This window comes from Rhinatrema bivittatum, chromosome 1 (genome assembly GCF_901001135.1).
Source record: "Rhinatrema bivittatum chromosome 1, aRhiBiv1.1, whole genome shotgun sequence".
Taxonomy (NCBI): Eukaryota; Metazoa; Chordata; class Amphibia; order Gymnophiona; family Rhinatrematidae; genus Rhinatrema; species Rhinatrema bivittatum.
The window spans coordinates 230,908,964-230,929,826 of NC_042615.1; the positions used below are offsets into that span (position 1 = coordinate 230,908,964).

General features: G+C 45.5%; 1 protein-coding gene across 1 annotated transcript in view; it reads left to right on the forward strand.

The window, feature by feature from the left end:
* TMEM129 (transmembrane protein 129) overlaps positions 1-19,982 on the forward strand; it is a 33,469-nt gene extending 13,487 nt beyond the window's left edge. The window contains exons 3-4 of the mRNA XM_029592618.1: positions 2,243-2,402; positions 17,043-19,982. Of these exons, the coding sequence (XP_029448478.1) occupies positions 2,243-2,402; positions 17,043-17,291 (409 nt within the window). The 3' untranslated portion in view covers positions 17,292-19,982. The remainder of the gene's footprint in view (positions 1-2,242; positions 2,403-17,042) is intronic.
* The last annotated feature ends 881 nt before the right edge of the window (positions 19,983-20,863 follow it).

Sequence of the window (20,863 nt, forward strand, 5' to 3'; positions counted from 1 at the left end):
ATGGAGCGATACAGAGGCATTATGACATCCTCCATTTTATTCACCATTCCCTTCCTAATAATTCCTAACATTCTGCTTGCTTTTTTGATTGCCACAGCACAGTGAGCCGACGATTTCAAAGTATTATCCACTATGATGCCTAGATCTCTTTCCTGGACAGTAGCTCCTAATATGGAACCTAACATCGTGTAACTACAGCATGGGTTATTTTTCCCTATATGCATCACCTTGCACTTAGCAACATTAAAATTAATCTGCCATTTGGATGCCCAATTTTCCAGTTTCACAAGGTCCTCCTGCAATTTATCATAATCCGCTTTTGATTTAACTACTCTGAACAATTTTGTATCATCTGCAAATTTTGATTACCTCACTCGTCGTATTACTTTCCAGATCATTTATAAATATACTAGCCGTTAAGCCCGTAACAACAGGCTACATTAAAAAAAAATTTTCGGTCCATTTCCTCCCTCCCCCCTCCCTCATTCTCCTCCCTCCCACCTCATTCTCCTCTCACCTCCCCCCTCTAGTCTCCCTCCCTCCTCCCCTCTCCTCAGTCACTCCCCTTCCGGATAGCACAAATGGAAGATCTTCGGGGGAGGTCCCTCGTGCATGCCGCTACTGCGCCTTGCTGCCGCTACTGGTCCTTGCAGCCGCCGCTCCTCGCCGCCGCCGCTCCTGGTCCTTGTCGCCGCTCCTCGCCGCCACCGCTCCTCCCAGCGCCATTTTTGTTATGGGCAAGCTCTGGCCGATGTGCTCACCCACGCATGCACGGTAGAGTTGCTCTCTACTGCGCATTTGCGGCACTTCGGTCTGGGCTCCCTTATCTAGTAGATTGAAAAGCATGGGTCCTAGTACAGATCCTTGAAGCACTCCACTGTTTACCCTTTTCCACTGAGAAAATTGTCCATTTAATCCTACTCTGTTTCCTGTCTTTTAACCAGTTGGTAATCCACGACAGGACATTGCCATCTATCCCTTAACGTTTTACTTTTCTTAGAAGCGTCTCATGAGGAACTTTGTCAAATCTTCTGAAAATCCAAATACACTACATCCACTGGTTCACCAATATCTACATGTTTATTAACCCTCTTCAAAAAAAAAAAAAAAGTGAAGCAGATTTGTGAGGCAAGACTTGCCTTAGGTAAATCCATGCTGAGTTTCTTTGTTCAGTGATTTTGATCTTTAGAACACTTTCCACTAATTTTTCTGCCACTGAAGTCGGGTTAACTGGTCTGTAGTTTCCTGGATCGCCCCTGGATCCCTTTTTAAATATTGGGGTTACATTAGCCACACTTCAGGTACAATGGATGATTTTAATGATAGGTTACAAAACAAAACCAAAGAAAATTCTTTTTCACTCGGTGCATAGTTAAGCTCTGGAATTCATTGCCAGAGGATGTGGTTACAGCAGTTAGTGTAACCGGGTTTACGAAAGGTTTGGATAAGGTCATAGAAGAAAAATCCATAAACTATCAATTAATAAGCAATAGCTTGAGATCGATTTAATATTTGGGTACTTGTGACTTGGATTGGCCAGTGTTGGATGCTGGGCTTGATGGACCCTTGGTCTGACCCAGTATGGCATATCTTATGTTCTTACCTTTCCGATTTACATGGTTTTCCAGGTTTCAAACCAGAAATCCACCAGTGAGCTAGTGGGCATAGTTTGCAGAATGGGTTGCTGCTTTTTGCTGGATATATTGCCAAAATATTCCATAGTATGATGTATTTTTGTGTTCCCATTTAACGATTTAACCAGAGAATTAGAAATGAGTAATTTTGCATTTATTTATAAACATTTGGAGCCCGATATTCCAATCTGCCAGATATGTAACTTATCCGGATATGACTTATTTGGCTAAGTTACAAGGGAATTTCAGAGGTAGAACTATGCTACTGAATATCCGCATATAAGCCTCTACTTAGCCGGTTGTATCTTATCCAGCTAAGTTAAACCTGCTCGTTGGCAGGTCTGCCTTAGCCAAAGGCTGAATATCGCCAGTTAGCCAGATAACTTATCCAGCTAAGTAGCACCACCCCGATCCTCCCATTGCCCGCTTACAAATTGACTGGCTAAGAGATAAGTAGGACTTATCTGACTATCAGGATATTGAGCACCGAATATGCTTTGAATATCGGGCCCATGATCTGCCTTTTACTAGGAATAGGTCAAAACATCTCCATCTTCTTGTGTTCTTTTCAGGCTATTTTCTTCTTCCTTTCCCTCTGTTTTGTCCAGGTTGAACTCCACAGAATATGGAGAGCTACGAGAGAAACTCCGTGCACCTGTCCGTAATGCTGCTAATGTTGTGATTCACCAAACCCTCAGCGACATGTTTCTGGAAACTTTTCGATCTCTGGTGGAAGGGAATCCAAGATACTCCTTACCCAGCAGTCAGGTAGGATCGTAAGATGTAGCAAATAAAGCACTTGTATTGCTATGAAATGACTAATCATCATCGCCTAATTGAGTCATATCCATTATCCTGGAAGACCTAAAGTTTTTACATTGCGATGCTGCATGTTTTCCAGCTGGGGCTCTCAAAATCTTCTGTCTCCAAACCAGGACTCTGCCACTGAGCTAAAGAGCATATCCCCTAGCTGAGGCAGTAAGAAAAACCCTTGCTATTTTAGTTTGTTTGCTTATATCCTTCTCCCAATTATATTAGCCTGCCACAGTATGCACTCTTACAGCTCTGAATACCTAGTGAAGCACAAAATACAGTAGAAGTGGAGGGAAATCCTGAATAGAAACATAGAAAGTAACGGCAGAAAAAGACCCCACAGCCCATCCAGTCTGCCCAGCAAGCTCCCGTAATCAGATTCCCATACCTGTCAGTTACTCAAACTGCCATGGTCAGGATTCTTGTTGGTTACTTGTTTGAGACCAATTCCCCCCCACCACTGAATATAGAATGGTGAAAAGGAGTTTATTCATATAATGCAGCTAGCAGTTTGTATCTGACTTGCCCAAGGTCACAAGGAGCAGCAGCAATGGGATTTGATCTCTGGTTTCCCTGATTTGTAGCCCACTGCTGTAACCCCTTGGCTACTCTTCTGCTTCCTTTTTCCATTCTGGAATTTTACAAAAGTTTTCATTTTGAATGTGCAGACACAAGGCCTTCAACAAACATTCCATATTCTTAGTTTTACGTTACTTATTTTGCCAACCTACTTGGGGATGGTAACTTTAAAATGAGCGCGCGCACAAATTTTATATCGCATGTGCTAGAATTTTATATCATCCATGCAAGTGTGCGCATGTTATATATAAAATACACCTAGCACCATATGTGTCCCTAATTTTAAGCAGTTACATGAGAAAATGTGACTCATGTATTTTCCTTAAGGACTAGGCTTTTACAGGAGCAAGTGAGCACATTTTATAACATACGTGCATGAAGGAAATTCCCAGTTTTACTAAGTAGTCCACCAGTTTGCCCAGTCTATCTTTTTTTTTTTTTTTAATTCTTTATTTTCCAAGTTTTCACACATACATTACACAAAATGTTTAACTTGTATAGAGAAATAATACTGAGTATAGGAAACTCACTTGACAATATTGAAAACAACTTCCATTACATCCTTCATTATATTCAGTATTAATTAAAAGAAACCTTAAGTGAAGCCACTTATTATTATAGAGCGAATAAACGTAACATATAATCCAATTATAAGTATAGGAAAAAGTAAGACAATCTTCTATTTATTTATTTACCTGAGTATCACTTCCCAACAAAACTCTAAGGTGGTCAGGATTAGTAAACTGATAGTTATGTCCCTTATACTTTATAGCGCATGTACACGGATATTTTAGCATGAAATGTCCCCCGGCTTCTGTTACTTCTTTCCTATAGGCTAAAAATTTTTTCCTTCGAACTTGCGTGTCTTTAACAAAATCTGGATATATCCAGATTTTCTGTCCATAAGTTTTTTCCCTATTCCTAAAGAAAAATTTTAAGATATTCTCTTTATCTGAGACTAATGCAAATGTTATAATCATTGTACCACGATTTTCAATCTTTAACTCCTCCTGAGAGGTCATCAAAAAATCTGTGAGATTCATAAATTTCTCTTTATTTTCATTTTGCGGGTTAGCTTCCTGTTCTTTCCCTTGCTGATCTAATTCCTTCCCTCTAGTTTTTACTGAGCTCTTCAAAAAGAAGGCTCTTGCAATAATAGGCATTCCTTGTTCAGGGATTTTTAATACCTCTCTAACATATGTTTTAAACAACTCTGCTGGACTTATTTTGTCCATTTTCGGGAAGTTTATAACCCTTAGATTTAAAGCTCTAGTATAATTCTCCAAATATTCAATCTTTCTCTGGAGTTCTATATCTGATTTTATTTGTAGATGTTGAATTTTCTCTACCTGTACCACACGTTTATCTATATCACAAATTTGTTTTTGTTGCGTATCTAATATCTCAGAATTCTTTTTTACTACAACATTAGTCTCTTGGACTACATCTGCAAGTTTCATAATTGAAGAATCCAATTTTGCAATATAGTTCCATAACGTTTCCATTGTTACAGTTCCGGGCTTCATCTCTATGCACTTTGTTTTCTTTACTATAATCTGTTCTTGTTTCTTATCGTTCTTAGGTGTACTCTCTTGTTCCGGTATAAATATGTTAACATCACTATTTTCCAGTTCTGGTAATATCTGTGACATTTGTATACTTTCCTGGCCAGTTTGGTTCTGTTGGGATTTTTCTGGAACTAATAGGGAACTAGTCCCATTCCTTCCAGGTGGGGGTGGCGTCTCAGGTGCCCCTGGACTCAACGAGATGTTCTCGGCCATAAGAGGAGATTCTCGCCCCAAATCTTCCCCTACTGCGGCCCCCTCAACAGGGGTTGATTGAAGATTGTTTAACCACTCTGGCATAAATCTTTGGCTCGATTCTATTGGTGTTCCAGGAGTAGGCTTAAGTTTTGCCTTCCTCTTGGTATGGGGCATTTTATCTTCACAACAATTACAATCTCACTCAGATTTATGTAGGTGGTGCTTACTTAAAGTGGTTCACTTGGGAGGCAAGGAGATTAAGACCTGCCTACCTGGTGTCGATAATCTTCCAGCAATCCGGCGATTCCGGTCGAAGCCGGTCAAAGCCGCGCGCGCCTTTGGCTGCGCGGCTTCGCCTGCGCGCCGACGGCTGCTACGCGCCGTGGGAAAGTCCTTAAATCCTCGACGACCGGCTCCTCCGAATGACGTGTCTGCTGTCAATTGGCTGCTATCAATGCCGTCGGGGCTGAACTCAGCAACCCCCGGAAGACCAAGGCACACAGCAGAAATCAATTTTGTAGCAAGAAAAGTCCCAGATAAGTGAGGTAATAACCTGGTAGGCTGTCCCTCTCCTTGCCCCAAAGAAACGCTATCGGAGAGCCCTTAAATCCTCCACGACCGGCTCCTCCGAATGACGTGTCTGCTGTCAATTGGCTGCTATCAGTGCCGTCGGGGCTGAACTCAGCAACCCCCGGAAGACCAAGGCACACAGCAGAAATCAATTTTGTAGCAAGAAAAGTCCCGGATAAGTGAGGTAATAACCTGGTAGGCTGTCCCTCTCCTTGCCCCCTGCCCAGTCTATCTTTACGTTATCTAGACCCCTCTAGTTCTTCAACCTGCATGACACCCAGTTTACCCAGACTCCTCATCCACTTAAAACTCTTTATAGCCAAAACTTATTTTGACTTACATCTAATAAAGAGCAGAAGTAAAGCAGAGTTGCTTACCTGTCAGTGTTCTCCGAGAACAGCAGGATGCCAATCCTCATACATGGGTGACATCATCAGATGGTGCTCAGCATGAAAATCTTATGTCAAAGTTTCTAGAACTTTGACTGAGCCTCCGTTGAGCATGCTCATGCATGAAATTTACCATGCATCCAAGCGGGGTCCCCTCATGGAATTCAGAAGAGTAAAAAAAATAATGAAAAAATTCACAGGTTGGAAAAGCAACTCCTTGGGGCAGTGGGTGGGTTTTGTGAGGACTGACATGCTGCTGGCCTCGGAGAACACCTGTTACAGATAAGCAACTCTGGTTTCTCTGAAGACAAGCAGGATGATAGTCCTCACACATGGGAGTCCCTAGTTACAGTTGCCCCCCCCCCCCCCCCCCCCCAATATAACCATGGACCAACAAATCACAAACAAGTGCCAACGGGCACAACAATAATCTATTGTGATGGTAATAGCCTGAACAAAAACAGCCAGCCCTAGGCGGGAACAGAGTTGGGTTCCGAAAGACAGATTGGCCAAATATGCTGTGGAGTTGACCATCTCTGTCCAGACAATAATGCGATGTGAATGTGTGGAGAGAACTCTACATCGCAGCTCTACAAGATCTTTTCCATGGGAATTGCTCACAAGTAGACCATCGACTTTGCCATGGCTCGAACAGAGTGAGCCTTGACAATGGCCCCCAAGATGCAGTTCCGCCTGGCCATAACAGAAGGAAATGCAGTCTGTGCTTGCCAATTAGCATCTGCTTGGCAATAGCGATCCCCAACTTATTCCTATCAAAAGAAACAAAAAGATAGGTGGACTGTCTCTGGGCTTTTGTCTGCCCCAGATAGAAGGCTAAGGCTCTTTTGCAGTCCAAACTGTGCAGGACTTGTTCACCTTGGTGCAAATGGGGCCTGGGAAAGAATGTTGCGAGGAAGATAGAATGGTTAAGATGAAAGTCCACCACCACCTCGCAAAGGTTCAAGAGAGTCTTCATTACCAGTGAAGTTGGAGGATATGCATACAGGAGACCCTCTCCCCAGTTCGGGCAAAGGCATCTGAAGCTGATTTGCCACGTGTCCTGTAAAAGGAGCAGCTTCCTGTTCCAAGGCACTATGAAGAGATCACATCCGGGCTTCCTCAGAGTTGGAAGATGCGATTCAGATCCAGAGACCATTCGTGGGGTCTGAAGGCGTGACTCGGTCTGTCCGCTATTACATTCTCCGTTCCAGCCAGGTGCATGGCCCTGAACACCATCCCATGGGAGTGGGCCCAGGACCAGATCTGGATCGCTTCCTGACACAGGAGATACAATCCTGTACCTCCCTTCTTGTTGACATACTGCATTGCCACTTTGTTGCCGGTCTGTTTCAGAACCATTTTGTTGGCTAGCCAATCTCAGATAACCTACAGAGTGTACCTGATCACTCAAAGCTCCAGAAAATTGATTTGACAGACATTTCTGGATGGACCATAGATCTTGGGTGCTGAGTCCATCTATATGAGCTCCCCAGCCCAGGGTGGGCGCATGCCTGGTTAGGACAGTTTGGGTGGGAGGACTTTGGAAGAACGCCCTCCTTTCCAAATTTGAAATTTCCCGCTACCAGGACAAAGCGTTCTGGAGGGATAGTGTGACTAGGCTGCAATCCTGGATGTCCTGAGTGGGTTGTCACCACTGCAATCTCAAAGTCCATTGGGCCTTTCGCAGGTGCAAAAGTGCCAAGAGAGTGACATGTACTGAAGCTGCCATATGGTCCAGTAGCTTTAATATGTGCCACACTGACACCTGCTGGCTCTGTTGTATCCCCGGCCCAATGGTCGTCAGGGTAAAGGCCTCTTGCTGAGGCAGGAAGGCCTTCACTTGAGCTGTCTCTCGCAGAGCTCCAATGAATTCCAATTGTGTTGATGGGCTGAGATGGGACTTAGGGTAGTTGACAATGAACTCTAGTGTCTCCAGCACCCGTATGGTCAAGCGCATGGACTCATTGTCCCTTGCCTGATAGGTGCTCTTTACCAGCCAATCATCCAGATACAGGAAAACTTGAACTCCCAATCTGTGAAGGTGCTCTGCCACTACAGCTAGACATATTGTGACGACACATGGGGCTGATGCGAGCCCAAATGACAGAACATGATACTGGAAATGCTGCTTTCCCACCATAAATCTGAGATACTTCCGGTAGCCTAGGAAGATCTCGATATGAGTATAGGCATCCTTCATATTGAAGGAGCATAGCCAGGCCCCTTTTTGCAAGAAGGGGATCAGGGTGTCCAGGGAAACCAAGTTGAACTTTTCTTTTTTGATGAATTTGTTCAAGGCTTTAGGTCTAGGATGGGACGGAGTTCCTCTGTTTTCTTTGGTATCGGGAGTAAAATGCCTGCTCTCTTTTGTCCTGGTGGAACAGACTCGACTGCTCTGGCCATTAAGGAGGAGGAGAGCTCTGCTACTGGGCCTCAGAATGGGCTCGGGGGACACTTTGGCGGGGTAGCTAGTAAGTTTCATTTGTACCCCTCATGAACGATGGACAGAACCCACTGATCTGAGGTTACACTGGGCCACCAGTTTGCAAAGAACTGCAGCCTTCCCCTGACCAGCAGGTCCATTGCTTTGGGCACAGGTGACTTGGCTTATGTTCCCTGCAATCCAGTCAAAACCTTGACCCTGGAGTTGACTGAGATGCTGGCTAGGGCTTCAGGACTCTTTGTTGCCTGGGATAACTATGACAGGCCTGGTGTTACTGACTGAATTGAGGTGGTAGAGGGTAGTTCCTTATAGGTGGAAGGAGGACTTCCTGGGCCCAAACCTCGATGGCCTCATGGCTGAGGAAGACTGGCTCTGAGTGCCAGTGGAGAGCTGCTGAAGTGTTGCATGATGGTCCTGGATCTGGGCCACTACATCCTTCACTTTATGGCCAAAAAGATTCTCTCCTATAGATGGCACATCAGTGAATTGCTCCTGCACCTCCAGTCTGAGATATGAAGCCCATAGCCATGCAAGCCTGCAGGTGCTGATTCCCACTGCAGAGACCCTCAATGCCATTTTGAAAACATTGTAGGTTGAATGGACCCCATGTTTTCCATGCTCAAGACCTTTATGCACCTGTGACTGGAGGGTGTCTTGCTACTGCCGAGGCAGTTGCTCGGCAACCTCCTGCACCTGCTTCAGGATGTCATGTATGTACTGGCTTATGGAGAACTGGTAGGCTGTGATGTGGGCATTAAGCATAGTGTCCTGGAACACCTTTCTCCCAAGAGCTGCCATTGCTCTCTGATACTTCCCCAGGAGTGCCGAAGAATGGGTCCGAGAACACTTTGGCCTTCTTAAGAGCAGATTTGACAACTGTTGAATTGGTGGGGCAGCTAACACTTGTCAAATTCAAGAGCCTTTTGGACAAGATAAATTGTCTGCCTTCCTGTTAATGGGAGGCACTGTGAGGAGGTGTTCCCAGATCTTCATCACTAACTCCCCAAGGATCTCGTGCACTGGGACTGCCACAATCTCCTTGGGAAGCTTCATGTATTGGAGGATATCTAGCATTTTGTGCCTAGTATCCTCTTCAATCATCAACTGAAATGGGATGGCCTTCGCCATCACCTGAACAAAACCTACAAAGGTCAGGTCCTCTGGCAGAGACTTTCTTCGATTGCCTGGAAGAGATGGTTCTGAGGGGAGACCATCCGAAGCATCATCGGAAGCCACAGAGGAGTCATCCCCCCAGGGGTCCTCGGTGCACTTGTCTCCACTATCAACTGGTGAAGGGTGCTCTAGGCACTCTGCCCCCAGCCAGTGGTGTAGGCATTAGTTTGACCATTTTGGCCCGGGCCCCAGTGTCACCTCCGGTATTGGGGGACTTCCTGTCCTGAGGACAACAACCAGATTGGTTGGTGGCTGTGCCCGTACCCCTCAGGGGTATTGATGCTGCCCTGGGAACAGACACCATAGACAGGGTCGGTAACATGCCAGTAACCACATGTAGGGATTCAAACAGTGGCTCGAGGAGCAATGGTGCCAGTGTTGATGCCATGCATCGTCCTCTCTATGGCCAGCTTACTCTCACTCTCCAATTCCTCCTCAAAAATTGCCGATGCCCAGACAGGCTGGGATACAGGAGCTGCAACCATATCCTCTTCAGAACTGAGAGAAGTGGTAGGCATCAGGACCAGTGGAGACCATGGTATACCCCTGGGTCGATGGAGGTCTGGCACTCCTCAGCATGGGGACGCTTTGGAGGCATCACAGTAGAAGCTGGTGCATCCCTGTGCCCTGCACCGTTCATCGATGGGGGACCGATGCCAATGCTGCTTCAGCTTCCCTCGGTGCTTGGATTGGTCCTTCCCTGGTGCCGAAGTTGAGGACGAAGAACCAGACATCCTCAACAGTGTTTCTGTCAGCTGATGACCTTGACGGAACTGGCGGCCTCGCTAATGTCAATGGTTTGGTGTCCATCTGTGCAACTCTTGAGTTCTGTTGATTCCATGGCCTATGGATCAGTTTTCTCCAGCCTGAAAAGGTGCTCCATCTTATTGAGCCAGATCTTACATCCCTTCAGGGTCATCTTGGCATATTTGTTGCAACCCTGGATGCTGTGCAATGCCCTAAGGCAGAAGACACATCTATTATGGATCCCCATGATAGACATGGTCTTCATACACCTGGGGCATCACTTAAAACCAGAAGTGGACAAGTTGTCATGAAACAAAAGGGACATTAGATTGAAATCGATAGCAGTGACTGTTGAAGGCCTGCAAACACTGAGCACACCGCCACCCCTAAAATGCTGAGAAACCTATCTAGGACGCTAACAGGAGAGTCAGATGACCCTACATCAGTTGCGTGAGAAAACTTGAAAGAAGCACAAAACAGCAAAAGCACACACAACATGTGCAAAAAGTGAGGGTCACCTGACCACGAAAGGCAAGGCTCCTTGGAAAAGAAGACTGAGGGGACCCTGTATGGACTCATAGTATATTATATGCATGAGCATGCTCAATGAGGCTTAGTCAAAGTTCTAGAAATTGACTGACATAAGTTTTCTGTGCCGGGCTTCATCCAGTGATGTCACCCATGTGTGAGGACTGCCATCTTGCTTGTCCTCGGAGAAGTATGCGTAGGTAAAGCCCTACGCGTGCTGCTGTTGCAGGTTATAAAATTGTGATTCATGGATGAGAATGTTGACCCCCGACCTGGAAGGCTCATGACCTGCCCCAAATCCACCCCCCCCCCCCTTTTTTTTTTTTTTTACACAAGCAAAGTTATTCGCTCACTGATATTTACAGGCATATGTACGAGGTTTATAAAATAGCGGTACCCTGAATAAGCAACACTTGTACACATCTCTTTTAAAATTCACCTTTTATTGTTTTTTTTTCAGGCTCTTCAGGGGGTCAAAGTACAAAGTTTGGGATTTGTACTGCAATAGATTGTATGCATGTTTTTGTAAATGGTGGGCTGAGTGGTGATTATATTATGCCATAGAACACACAACAAAAACTGGTAAAAGCAAATATTTGGTTTACTAAATACTGTGAAATATGGTAAAAATAAAGACAAACAGTATCACAGTAGATATCAGTAAGGGTAAATAGTATAGCAGCAATAAAGCAAAGCATAAGATTTGTACAAAGATACCTCCCTCACAAGTCTCCCTATTGTGAGTCAGTGATCTGGGAATATCGAGAGACATAAGCTTGGAGAAACTCATGGGATGTCTATTAGCACTCTCTCCCTCTAAATCTAAAGGACACTGTTAATTGTAAATAACTTTATACTCATTTTCTGGCTGTAGTCCAGATTTTGCACATTCATTTGGTCTTATTTAAAACTCGCAACTTCAGCATATTTATGTGTAAAGTTCTGACAGAAACCACAAGACATCCTGCTACTGCATGAGTCATAAACAGTTCAGACACTGGCCCTTATCAGACAGTTAACATTTGCGAGCATATATTTCAGACATGGGGAACGTGTGTGCACATAATTGAAATTGAAAACATAAAAAAGACAGTCACAGTGTGTTGAGGCAACAACACTATTAGTTATTTCAACATTTCAATACTAAGAGGTGGTTGGTGAGAGGTTAATTATTATACATAAGTCATTGGACTACCTCGTAGGTATTTCTAATGAGCAACATCCACTTTTATATATTTTTAGTATTTTACACATTTAGAGCTTTTTTTTTTTTTTTTATATGGTGCATATTTGCTCATAGGATAGTTTTGTTAATATTGTAAGGGCTGTGCATTGGAGAAATTACTTATCTGATAATTTTGTTTTCCTTAGTGTAGACAGATGGACTCAGGACCAATGGGTATAGTGTACTCCTGTTAGCAGTTGGGAGATGGAGTCAGATTTCAATCTGACGTCAGCCTACATATACCCGTGCAGGAAGCTTAGCTCTTCAGTATTCTCCTCGAAAAGCAATTGTGGATATATGTGTGTTTTTAATAACTTGATTAACTTGGCTAACTTGATTAACTAGGACTGGATAAAACTGATTTCCAATTGGAGACCGCCAGTGCACTCAACCGAAATACGCCGACACCTGGTAATTAGGGTGTCTTGGACTAGGGATAATATCTGGCTTTACCCGTGCTTGTCTTCTTCTCAGTGATTGTTACCCGAGGTTTCCGGATTTTGGGGCAGCCGTGGGTGGGATGCTGAGTCCATCTGTCTACACTAAGGAAAATGAAATTATCAGGTAAGTAATTTCTCCATTTCCTAGCGTGTAGCAGATGGACTCAGGACCAATGGGATGTAAAAAGCTACTCCCGAACCGGGTGGGAGGCTGCCCGTGGCCCACTTAGTACTGCCCTTGCAAATGATGTGTCCTCCCGGGCTTGGACATCCAGGCGGTAGAACCTCGAGAAGGTATGTATGGAGGACCACGTTGCCGCCTGACAGATCTCGGCGGGTGACAACATCTTGGTTTCTGCCCAGGACACTGCCTGGGCCCTTGTAGAATGGGCCTTGACCTCTAAAGGTGGAGGCTTCCCTGCCTCTACGTAGGCCGCCTTGATAACTTCTTTGATCCAGCGGGCTATGGTTGCCCGTGAGGCCGATTTTCTCCCCCCCCCCCCCCCGTTTCTTCCTGCTGTGAAGGACGAACAGGTAGTCCGTCTTCGTACAGATTCTGATCTTTCCAGGTACTGGACTAGGAGTCTGCAGACGTTAAGATGGTGAAGAAGGGATGAGTCTTCAGAGTCCTTATGCTCGTCTGGAGATGGCAGTGAGATGGTTTGGTTTAGATGGAAATGAGACCCCCTTCGGAAGGAAAGAGGGGACCATGTAGAGGTGTGAATCTGAGGAACGGTTCCCGACAGGACAGTGTTTGAAGTTTGGAGATGCGATGGGCTGAACATATTGCTACTAGGAATGCAGTCTTCAAGATCAGGAGCCATAGTGACAGACCGCGTGTAGGTCTGATGGAAGCTCCTGCCAGGAAGTCTAGTAATAGATTGAGATTCCATAGGGGCACCGGCCATTTTAGTGGTGGTCTGATTTGCTTGACCCCTCTCAGGAAGTGAGAGAAATCTGGATGGGATGATAGACTGATACCGTCCACTTTGGCTTTGAAGCAGGTCAGTGTGGCCATCTGAACCTTAAGGGAGTTGAGAGACAATCCCTTCTTCAAGCCGTCCTGCAGAAATTCCAGGATTATGGGGATTTTGACTGTCCATGGAAGGATGTCGCAATCTTCACACCAGGCTTCAAATATTCTCCATATTCATATGTAGGTCAGAGACGTGGAAAACTTGCATGCTTGGAGCAAGGTGTCAATCACTGCCTTAGAATATCCACTCTTCGTCAGGCGAGTCCTCTCAATGGCCAAACCGTAAGCGAGAATAGAGTTGGGTCTTCGTGGAGGATCGGTCCTTGCCGGACAAGGTCCCTGTGTGGAGATAGGCACAGAGGGTTCCCCGCAAGAAGTCTTCACATGTCTGCGTACCATGGCCTTCTTGGCCAGTCTTCTTGGACATTTCTTGACACTCGGCTGTGGCCGACAGTGTCCATTCCCCTGGGTCTAGACTCTCTGCTGAGGTTGTCCGCAGTGACGTTGTCTTTTCCCACGATGTGGTGGGTTGAGATCCCTTGCAGGTTTGCTTCCGCCCACGCCATGAGGGGGTCTATTTCCAGGGACACCTGTTGGCTTCTGGTTCCTCCCTGGCGGTTGATGTACACAACTGTTGTGGTGTTTTCCGTCATTACTCTGACAGATTCGCCTCTGAGTCTGTGACTGAACCTTAGGCAGACCAGTCTGACCGCTCAGGCTCCTAGCCGGTTTATGTTCCATCCCGATTCTTCCTTGTCCCATTGCCCCTGGGCCGTCAGTTCCTGGCAGGCTCACATCCGTGGTGAGCAAGACCCAGATCGGAGGTGATAATCTTACTCCCTTGCTCAGATGGTCTTCCTGTAGCCACCATTGGAGCTGGGTCTGGACCTCTGCCGGAAGCTGGAGGCGAACGGCGTTGTTCTGGAACATTGGGTTCCATCGTGACAGTAGGGCACATTGTAGTGGGCGCATGTGGGCCCTTGCTCATGGGACGACTTCTAGGGTCGATGTCATGAGACCGAGGTCTTGGAGGTAGTCCCATACCTTGAAGTGAGCATAGCTCAACAGTTTTCGTAACTGGTCCAGCAATTTCCTTCTCCTTGTAGAGGGAAGAACGACCTTGTCTTGTTTGGTGACTCCCAGGTACTCTAGTGATTGGGAGGGCTGCAGGCAGCTCTTGGTTGTGTTGACGACCCACCCAAGATTCTGTAGTAGATTCTTGACTCTGGTGGTTGCCTGATAACTTTCCTCTGGTGATTTTGCCCTGATCAGCCAATCGTTAAGATACAGGTGTACGAGGATTCATTCTTTCCTCAGTGACGCCGCCACTACCACCATGATCTTGGTGAACGTCCGAGGGGCCGTAGCTAGTCCGAAGGGTAGCGCCCGGAACTGGTAATGATGGTCCAGTATCGCAAAGTGTAGGAAGCGCTGATGGGCGTGATGGACCGGGATGTGGAGATAGGCTTCTGACAGATCCAGAGATGTCAGGAATTCTCCCGGTTGTACTGCCCTTATGGCTGAACGTAGGGTTTCCATGCGGAAGTGCGGTACCCTCAGGTAGCGATTGACTGTCTTGAGGTCCAGGATGGGCCGGAACATTCCCTCCTTCTTGGGGACGATAAAATAGATGGAATAGTGACCAGTATTTTGTTGGTGCTTGGGCACCGAGGTTGTCGCCTTTAGGTTGAGTAGTTTTGTCAGTGTGGTTTCCACTGCCGTCCTCTTGGAGAGGGAGTGGCACAGCGATCTCACAAACTTGTCTGGAGGGATGCTGTAGAAGTCCAGATAGTATCCCTCTAGAATGATGGTTAGGACGCACTTGTCCGACGTTATCTCGACCCATCTTTGGTAGAAGAGGGTAAGTCTGCCCCCTAAGGCTTCTTCCTGAAGATGGGTCTGCTGATTCTCATTGTGGAGTGCGGCCGAGGCCTGTACCTGAGCCTGCTCCCCTCTTGTTGTGTTTGTTACGAAAGGACTGGCCCCTGCCAGGGGGGCGAGGTGTTTGGTATGTGTTTTTGTATGGTCTAAAACGCTGGGCTCCTCTGCCCTTGTTTCTTCAGGGAGAGGGGCGTTGGTTTTTTGTTCCTGTCCTCCGGTAATCGAGGTACTGGGGATTCACCTCATTTGTTGGCTAACTTCTCCAGTTCGCTTCCGAACAGGAGGGATCCTTTAAAGGGCATTCTCGTGAGTTTTGTCTTGGAGGTGATGTCTGCTGACCAATTCCGGAGCCATAGTCGCCTTCTGGCTGCCACTATGGATGAGACGCCCCTGGCTGAGGTGCGCACCAGGTCAGAGATCACATCCGTGAGGAAAGATATTGCCGGTTCTAATGTTTCGGCGGAAGTGTTTGTGTACTATTATTGGTGGAACCGGACTCCTCAACTGTCTGAGGAGGGCCTTGCTTCGGTTCTTCTTGAGCCTCTTCGCACTGTAGGCATAGGGCAGAGGCCACTTCAGATTGTGCAGCTCTCAGGTGGCAGGCTGGGCAGAGGGTTTGTCCATTGGCTTTCTTGGCCGGCGATGCCATGGTTTGTGCGCGTGGAGTGGCTCAAAACTCGTCTGTGCGCGCGCCGGGAGACTTAGTTGTGCGCTCTGGGTACGCCGACTATGTGCGTGCAGGCTGCTATTTGTGCGCTTAGCGTAGATGCGTGCGCCACTGTGCGCAGAGGCCTTTTGTGCGCCCGGCACCGCTGTGTGTGCCGCTGTGCATCCCGGCACAGATGCACGCCCGGCTCGGTGCTGTGCGGACAATACAGCGATCAAGTGGGGGAATGGCGCAGACGACCACACGGGCAAGATGGCGACTCCCCCGGAGGGTCTCTACATGTGTGGACCCTCACACTGGATCGGGTTCTAGCCTGGATGCTCAACCCGATTAAACAGATGCCGGAAGGACTATCTGTGCGGCTATCCGAGCCTCGGAGACCGGAGACTTTACGAAAGTTTTCTACCTTACCTTGTCTTGGCACTTCCCGGTCTCGTGCCGGGCGGTCTCCAGCTGCAGGCGGGGGGGGGGGGGGGGGGAGGGAAAATACCTTCACCGCCGTGCTCTGTGTCGCACCCGCTGCCTCTCAGCCACTCCTGGGGCTAAGTCCACGCCGGGAACCGGCTACTGGACCGAGGCTCACCACTGAGGGATCTCGGAAGTCACCTCAGGAATTCTCTACTGGGGGAAGGGACCCTTAGGTTTCACCACAGGAGAGCAGGGCTCGTCTTGTAGAGGTAAGATTTTCTTTCTTTCTTTGGTTCGGACTTTCTAATGCTGTGCAAGCGTGTGTAGTGTCTCTAACTGCTTAGGAGATGGAGAAATACTTCCTGCACGGGTATATGTAGGCTGACGTCAGATTAAAATCTGACTCAGTCTCCCAACTATCAGGAGTACACTATACCCATTGGTCCTGAGTTTTTCATTAGGGCATGTTTTTACTAGGAGGCTGGCAACTGCCACCATAGGAATCAAGTCATGTTAAAGAAAGAATTCGGATATGGCTTTCATTGTTAAGCGAATTCAATGGCAAGGTCATGTGTGCCATTAAATTATAAGCACTACGCTGCCTCCTGATCATTTAGCTAATTAGGATCTAGGATTCCTTCACACCTGACCTATAACATTAACAATGTGTACTAGAAAGAGATTTTAGGTTTTGCTACTGTGAACCATGTGAAATTTATTTTTGTTGGGGTGGGGGGGGATGGGACTTACTATAGATAATCCTGAAAATTACCATGTCTTTATTTGTTCTGTCTTTTCATTTGAAGGAACTGGAGCCATGCATAGGTTGCATGCAGACAAGTGCAAACATCAAATTGGTGAAGATGTGCCAGGAGCCCAATGAGGGAGAGTGTCAGCAGTGCTACTGCCGCCCCATGTGGTGTCTGACGTGTATGGGCAAGTGGTTTGCAAGCCGGCAAGACCAGCAGCATCCCGAAACTTGGCTCCCAAGCCACGTGCCTTGTCCGACCTGCCGAGCTCAGTTCTGCATTTTAGATGTCTGTGTAGTACATTGAAAGTACGCTTGATCATTTGGGGAAAAAAAATGTGATTGGTACCATTTCTTCCAATGCTTTATTTTTTATTACATTTCTTTTGATTCATCTTATCACAGGCTTTATGAACTAGAAGCTGACTCTGGTTATATACCACTCTCGCATCTCTTCATACTTCTGTCAGCTGACAGATTAATCTGCAAGCCAATTGAGCCAGGAACACTGTTTCTTATTTAAAAAAACAAATAGACTATGTATCCATTAACTGTGTGTGTCTGGCTAGAATAAGCTAGGGCTTGTACCTCATAGAAGCTCAGAATGTTCAAGAGCTCTCCCCACATCATGTGTGCAGATTTGGAGCAGTACGTACTCAACTTTTTTTTTTTTTTTCCTTATTTTCTGCAAAATCAGTCTCTACACTAGAGCCTGAGGGTGTTTTTCATTAATCTTGCACTTGTGACTTAAAATAAAAGTGCCTATATTAGAAAAACATTCAGGTACTGGATTTTGTGATGGCTGATGCCACAGCCCCTCTCATATTTTTCCACCCTGAAGTTCATACGGGCATCTGATATGCTGAGCTCTGCAGCATTTACAAATAAAAGGAATTGAGAACTCTTATTGCAGTCTAAAATGCCCACATAGAGGATAATTTTCAAAAGTAAAACTATTTTACCCATGGAAATGGTCTTTTATAAAATTGCATGCCTGATATGCTGGCAGACTGAGCTGAGGCATTCTTGGGGAGTTGGAGAGAGATTTGCACCCGTTTTATTTATTTTTTCCTTTCAAAAATTTGTGTGAATTTTCTTAAACATTTTCCATACACATAATGGCAGGTGTAATTTTGTGTGGGTGAATGTGGTGGGATAATTTTCAATACAGAACTTCATGCATACAAGTCCACTTTGAAAATTGATGTAATTTATGTGCGCATTTGCTGCATAATTTAGGGAGGCTGTGTTAAAATTTCCTCTTGAATGAGACATCTAGAGAAAATGTTATATTCTTACCATCCCCCACTTAGCACTGAGAACAGGAATGCTTGGCAGTAGTGGAAGGGTTTCTATTCATGGAATTGTCATTGCCATTCAGAATGATAGCTGTCCTAGGCCAGAGACAAGAATTCCTTATTTGGGTGAAAGGGACTGGTTATATGTGTGGCAGAAGGATGAGAAAAAGAGAGACCAAAATTGGTCTCCTCTTGTTATGGTTCCTGCATCTACAACTGAGTGTGTTCCCTGGTTATGATAGACTCACTGACTTTGAGCTACGGAGCTGAGCTTCTGGTAGAGATGACCAAAAAAGGTAGAATGGATACTTTATGTAAAGCTAGGTCACTACTTGAAAACCAAAATATATAAAATGTAGAGAATACTAGGGCTAAAATTTAAGTGGGATTATATTTTATGATTAAAATATATCAGACTGTAAAAGATGAGATACAGAGAGAGTTGTAGCTAAAAGTGGTGACGCTATGATGATACTATGTAATTAGGAATCAGCACAGTTTCCCAGGATTCACCATGTAATATTTTCTTTTGGATAATTCGGTTTTCAGGAAACATCAAAACTCCATGATATGCAAAATTCTTGTAATAAAAAGTAGAAAAAAATAATCCCACACAGATAGGTACTGTCATGGGGGTGAGGTTACTGAGCCCTTGGGCTGCTGTTAAGTTTATACAGCCTAACTTGTGCTTGCATAAGAGAGGCCTTAACAAGCAGCAACTGAAAAGCCTGCCCAGCAGGTTGAGCCCGCAGGTTCTGACAGCCGGCAGGGCTTTCTAGGCCAGGTACAAGGAAGATAGAAATAATTTTGATGGCCAGGCTCAGGCTGAGGCAGGCAGAGAGCAAAGTGAAGTAAAGGTCCAAGCAATGAGAAGTCTGGCCAGAGGGGGAGAACACAACAGGACAGACAGGAGCGGGCAATGCAGGTACAAGGCAGGGCAAGAATACACACAGAAGCAGGACAGCAACAAACCAAGAACAATATGGATACACATGAGCAAATCAAGCAAGGCAGGAACACGCTAGAGCAACTAGCACTGCAGAACAAGCAGCAGACCTGTTGCAAAGGCACTGGGTGGTAGTTCTGAGCTTTTCTTTATACTAGACAGGATGTAATTTCATCTGTGCATGTCAAGGAAATCCAGCCAAAAGGACTATAAAACGGTTCAAGAGCTGCAAGTCGTAGCTGCTTCAGACTAGAGGTGAGGGGCTTTAGAATTGTGACATTTCCCCTCCACCCAACCTTTTTTAAATCCAAATTCTTGGATATAACAGCTATCTGTCACTTGCCTGTGTGCACACTTCAAGCACCCTTCTTGCAGGAGGAGGACTAGTTCTAGTAGTTAAAAAAAACAAAAAACCATTTAGGAGTGGAATTAAAAGAAGGAAAATCATTGGAGAAAAATGTTTGTTTTAAAGAGAACATCAAATAAGTATTTTCTGATTAACAATAGATTTTGTGCTTGGATTTTTGGGAGACTATTGTAATGCAAGAGTATATTTGGAGAACACCAAGCATATGTATTCTAAAATGGTAAAATGTATTTTTCATGTATTTTTGACATTCGTAATGTGCCATTCTGTATGAGTTTAATTTGTTTTAGCAGGTACTCTGTGCTACAGTATATCTATAAAGAACTTGACACTGAAATGGTAATTAGTACTGTACATATTAAAGGTTTTTATTTTATTTAAAGAGTATTAAGAGAGACTTTAGCAGCATGGTTATTCAAAAGCCCATAAATCAGAGCCTACATCTAGATATATTTTTTTTCATACTTAGGAGCTGATATATACTAATGTGCAGTTAAGCATTTATGGCGGTTTGAATGCCTCATCCTATGTACTAACCATTAACTTCACCTGTTAAGATGCAGACAGAAGTTGGGGGCTATCTAGTCTTTTGCACCGAGTGCCACATGAATGATTATCTACCTGTGGTAAGGTGTTATGTGTGTGCACCCAGTTAAAAGAACTCCTGGGTCTCAAAGAAAGAGTCTGATCACTGGAGGCCAGCGTGGCAGTCTTGAAGGAGCTGAGGCAGATAGAGAGGTATATAGAAGAGACCTTCATGGACACAGAAGAGTAATCCCAACTCTAATCAAACAGCCCTTGTTTTGCTTTGGATGAGTAAGGTTACCTGGCCAGGAAACCATCAATTTATTGTGGCTACACCCTGCCCTCCAGGTGATGCCTTCTCTTCCACAGAGGATGTTTCTTCAGGGCCATGTGCCCAGGAGGGGAAGGGTTAAGACAGCCATTATAGTGGGTGATTCAGTCATTAGAAATGTAGGCAGCTGGGTGGCTAGGTAGGTGTGAGGGTCAGCTTGGTAACTTGCCTGCCTGGTGCAAAATTAGGGGGACTTCATGCCACCTAGATAAGATTTTAGAGAGTGCTGGAAAGGAGCTGACTGTGGGTATCAGTGTCATAGGTTATGGAGGCTAAATTTATGCACTTAGATTGGAAACTACAATCCAGAACCTCCACGGTTGCATTCTTAAAAATGCTCCCTGTTCCATGCACAGAACCCCAGTAGAGCTTCGTAGTCTCAATGCATAGATGAGACAATGGTGCAAGGAAG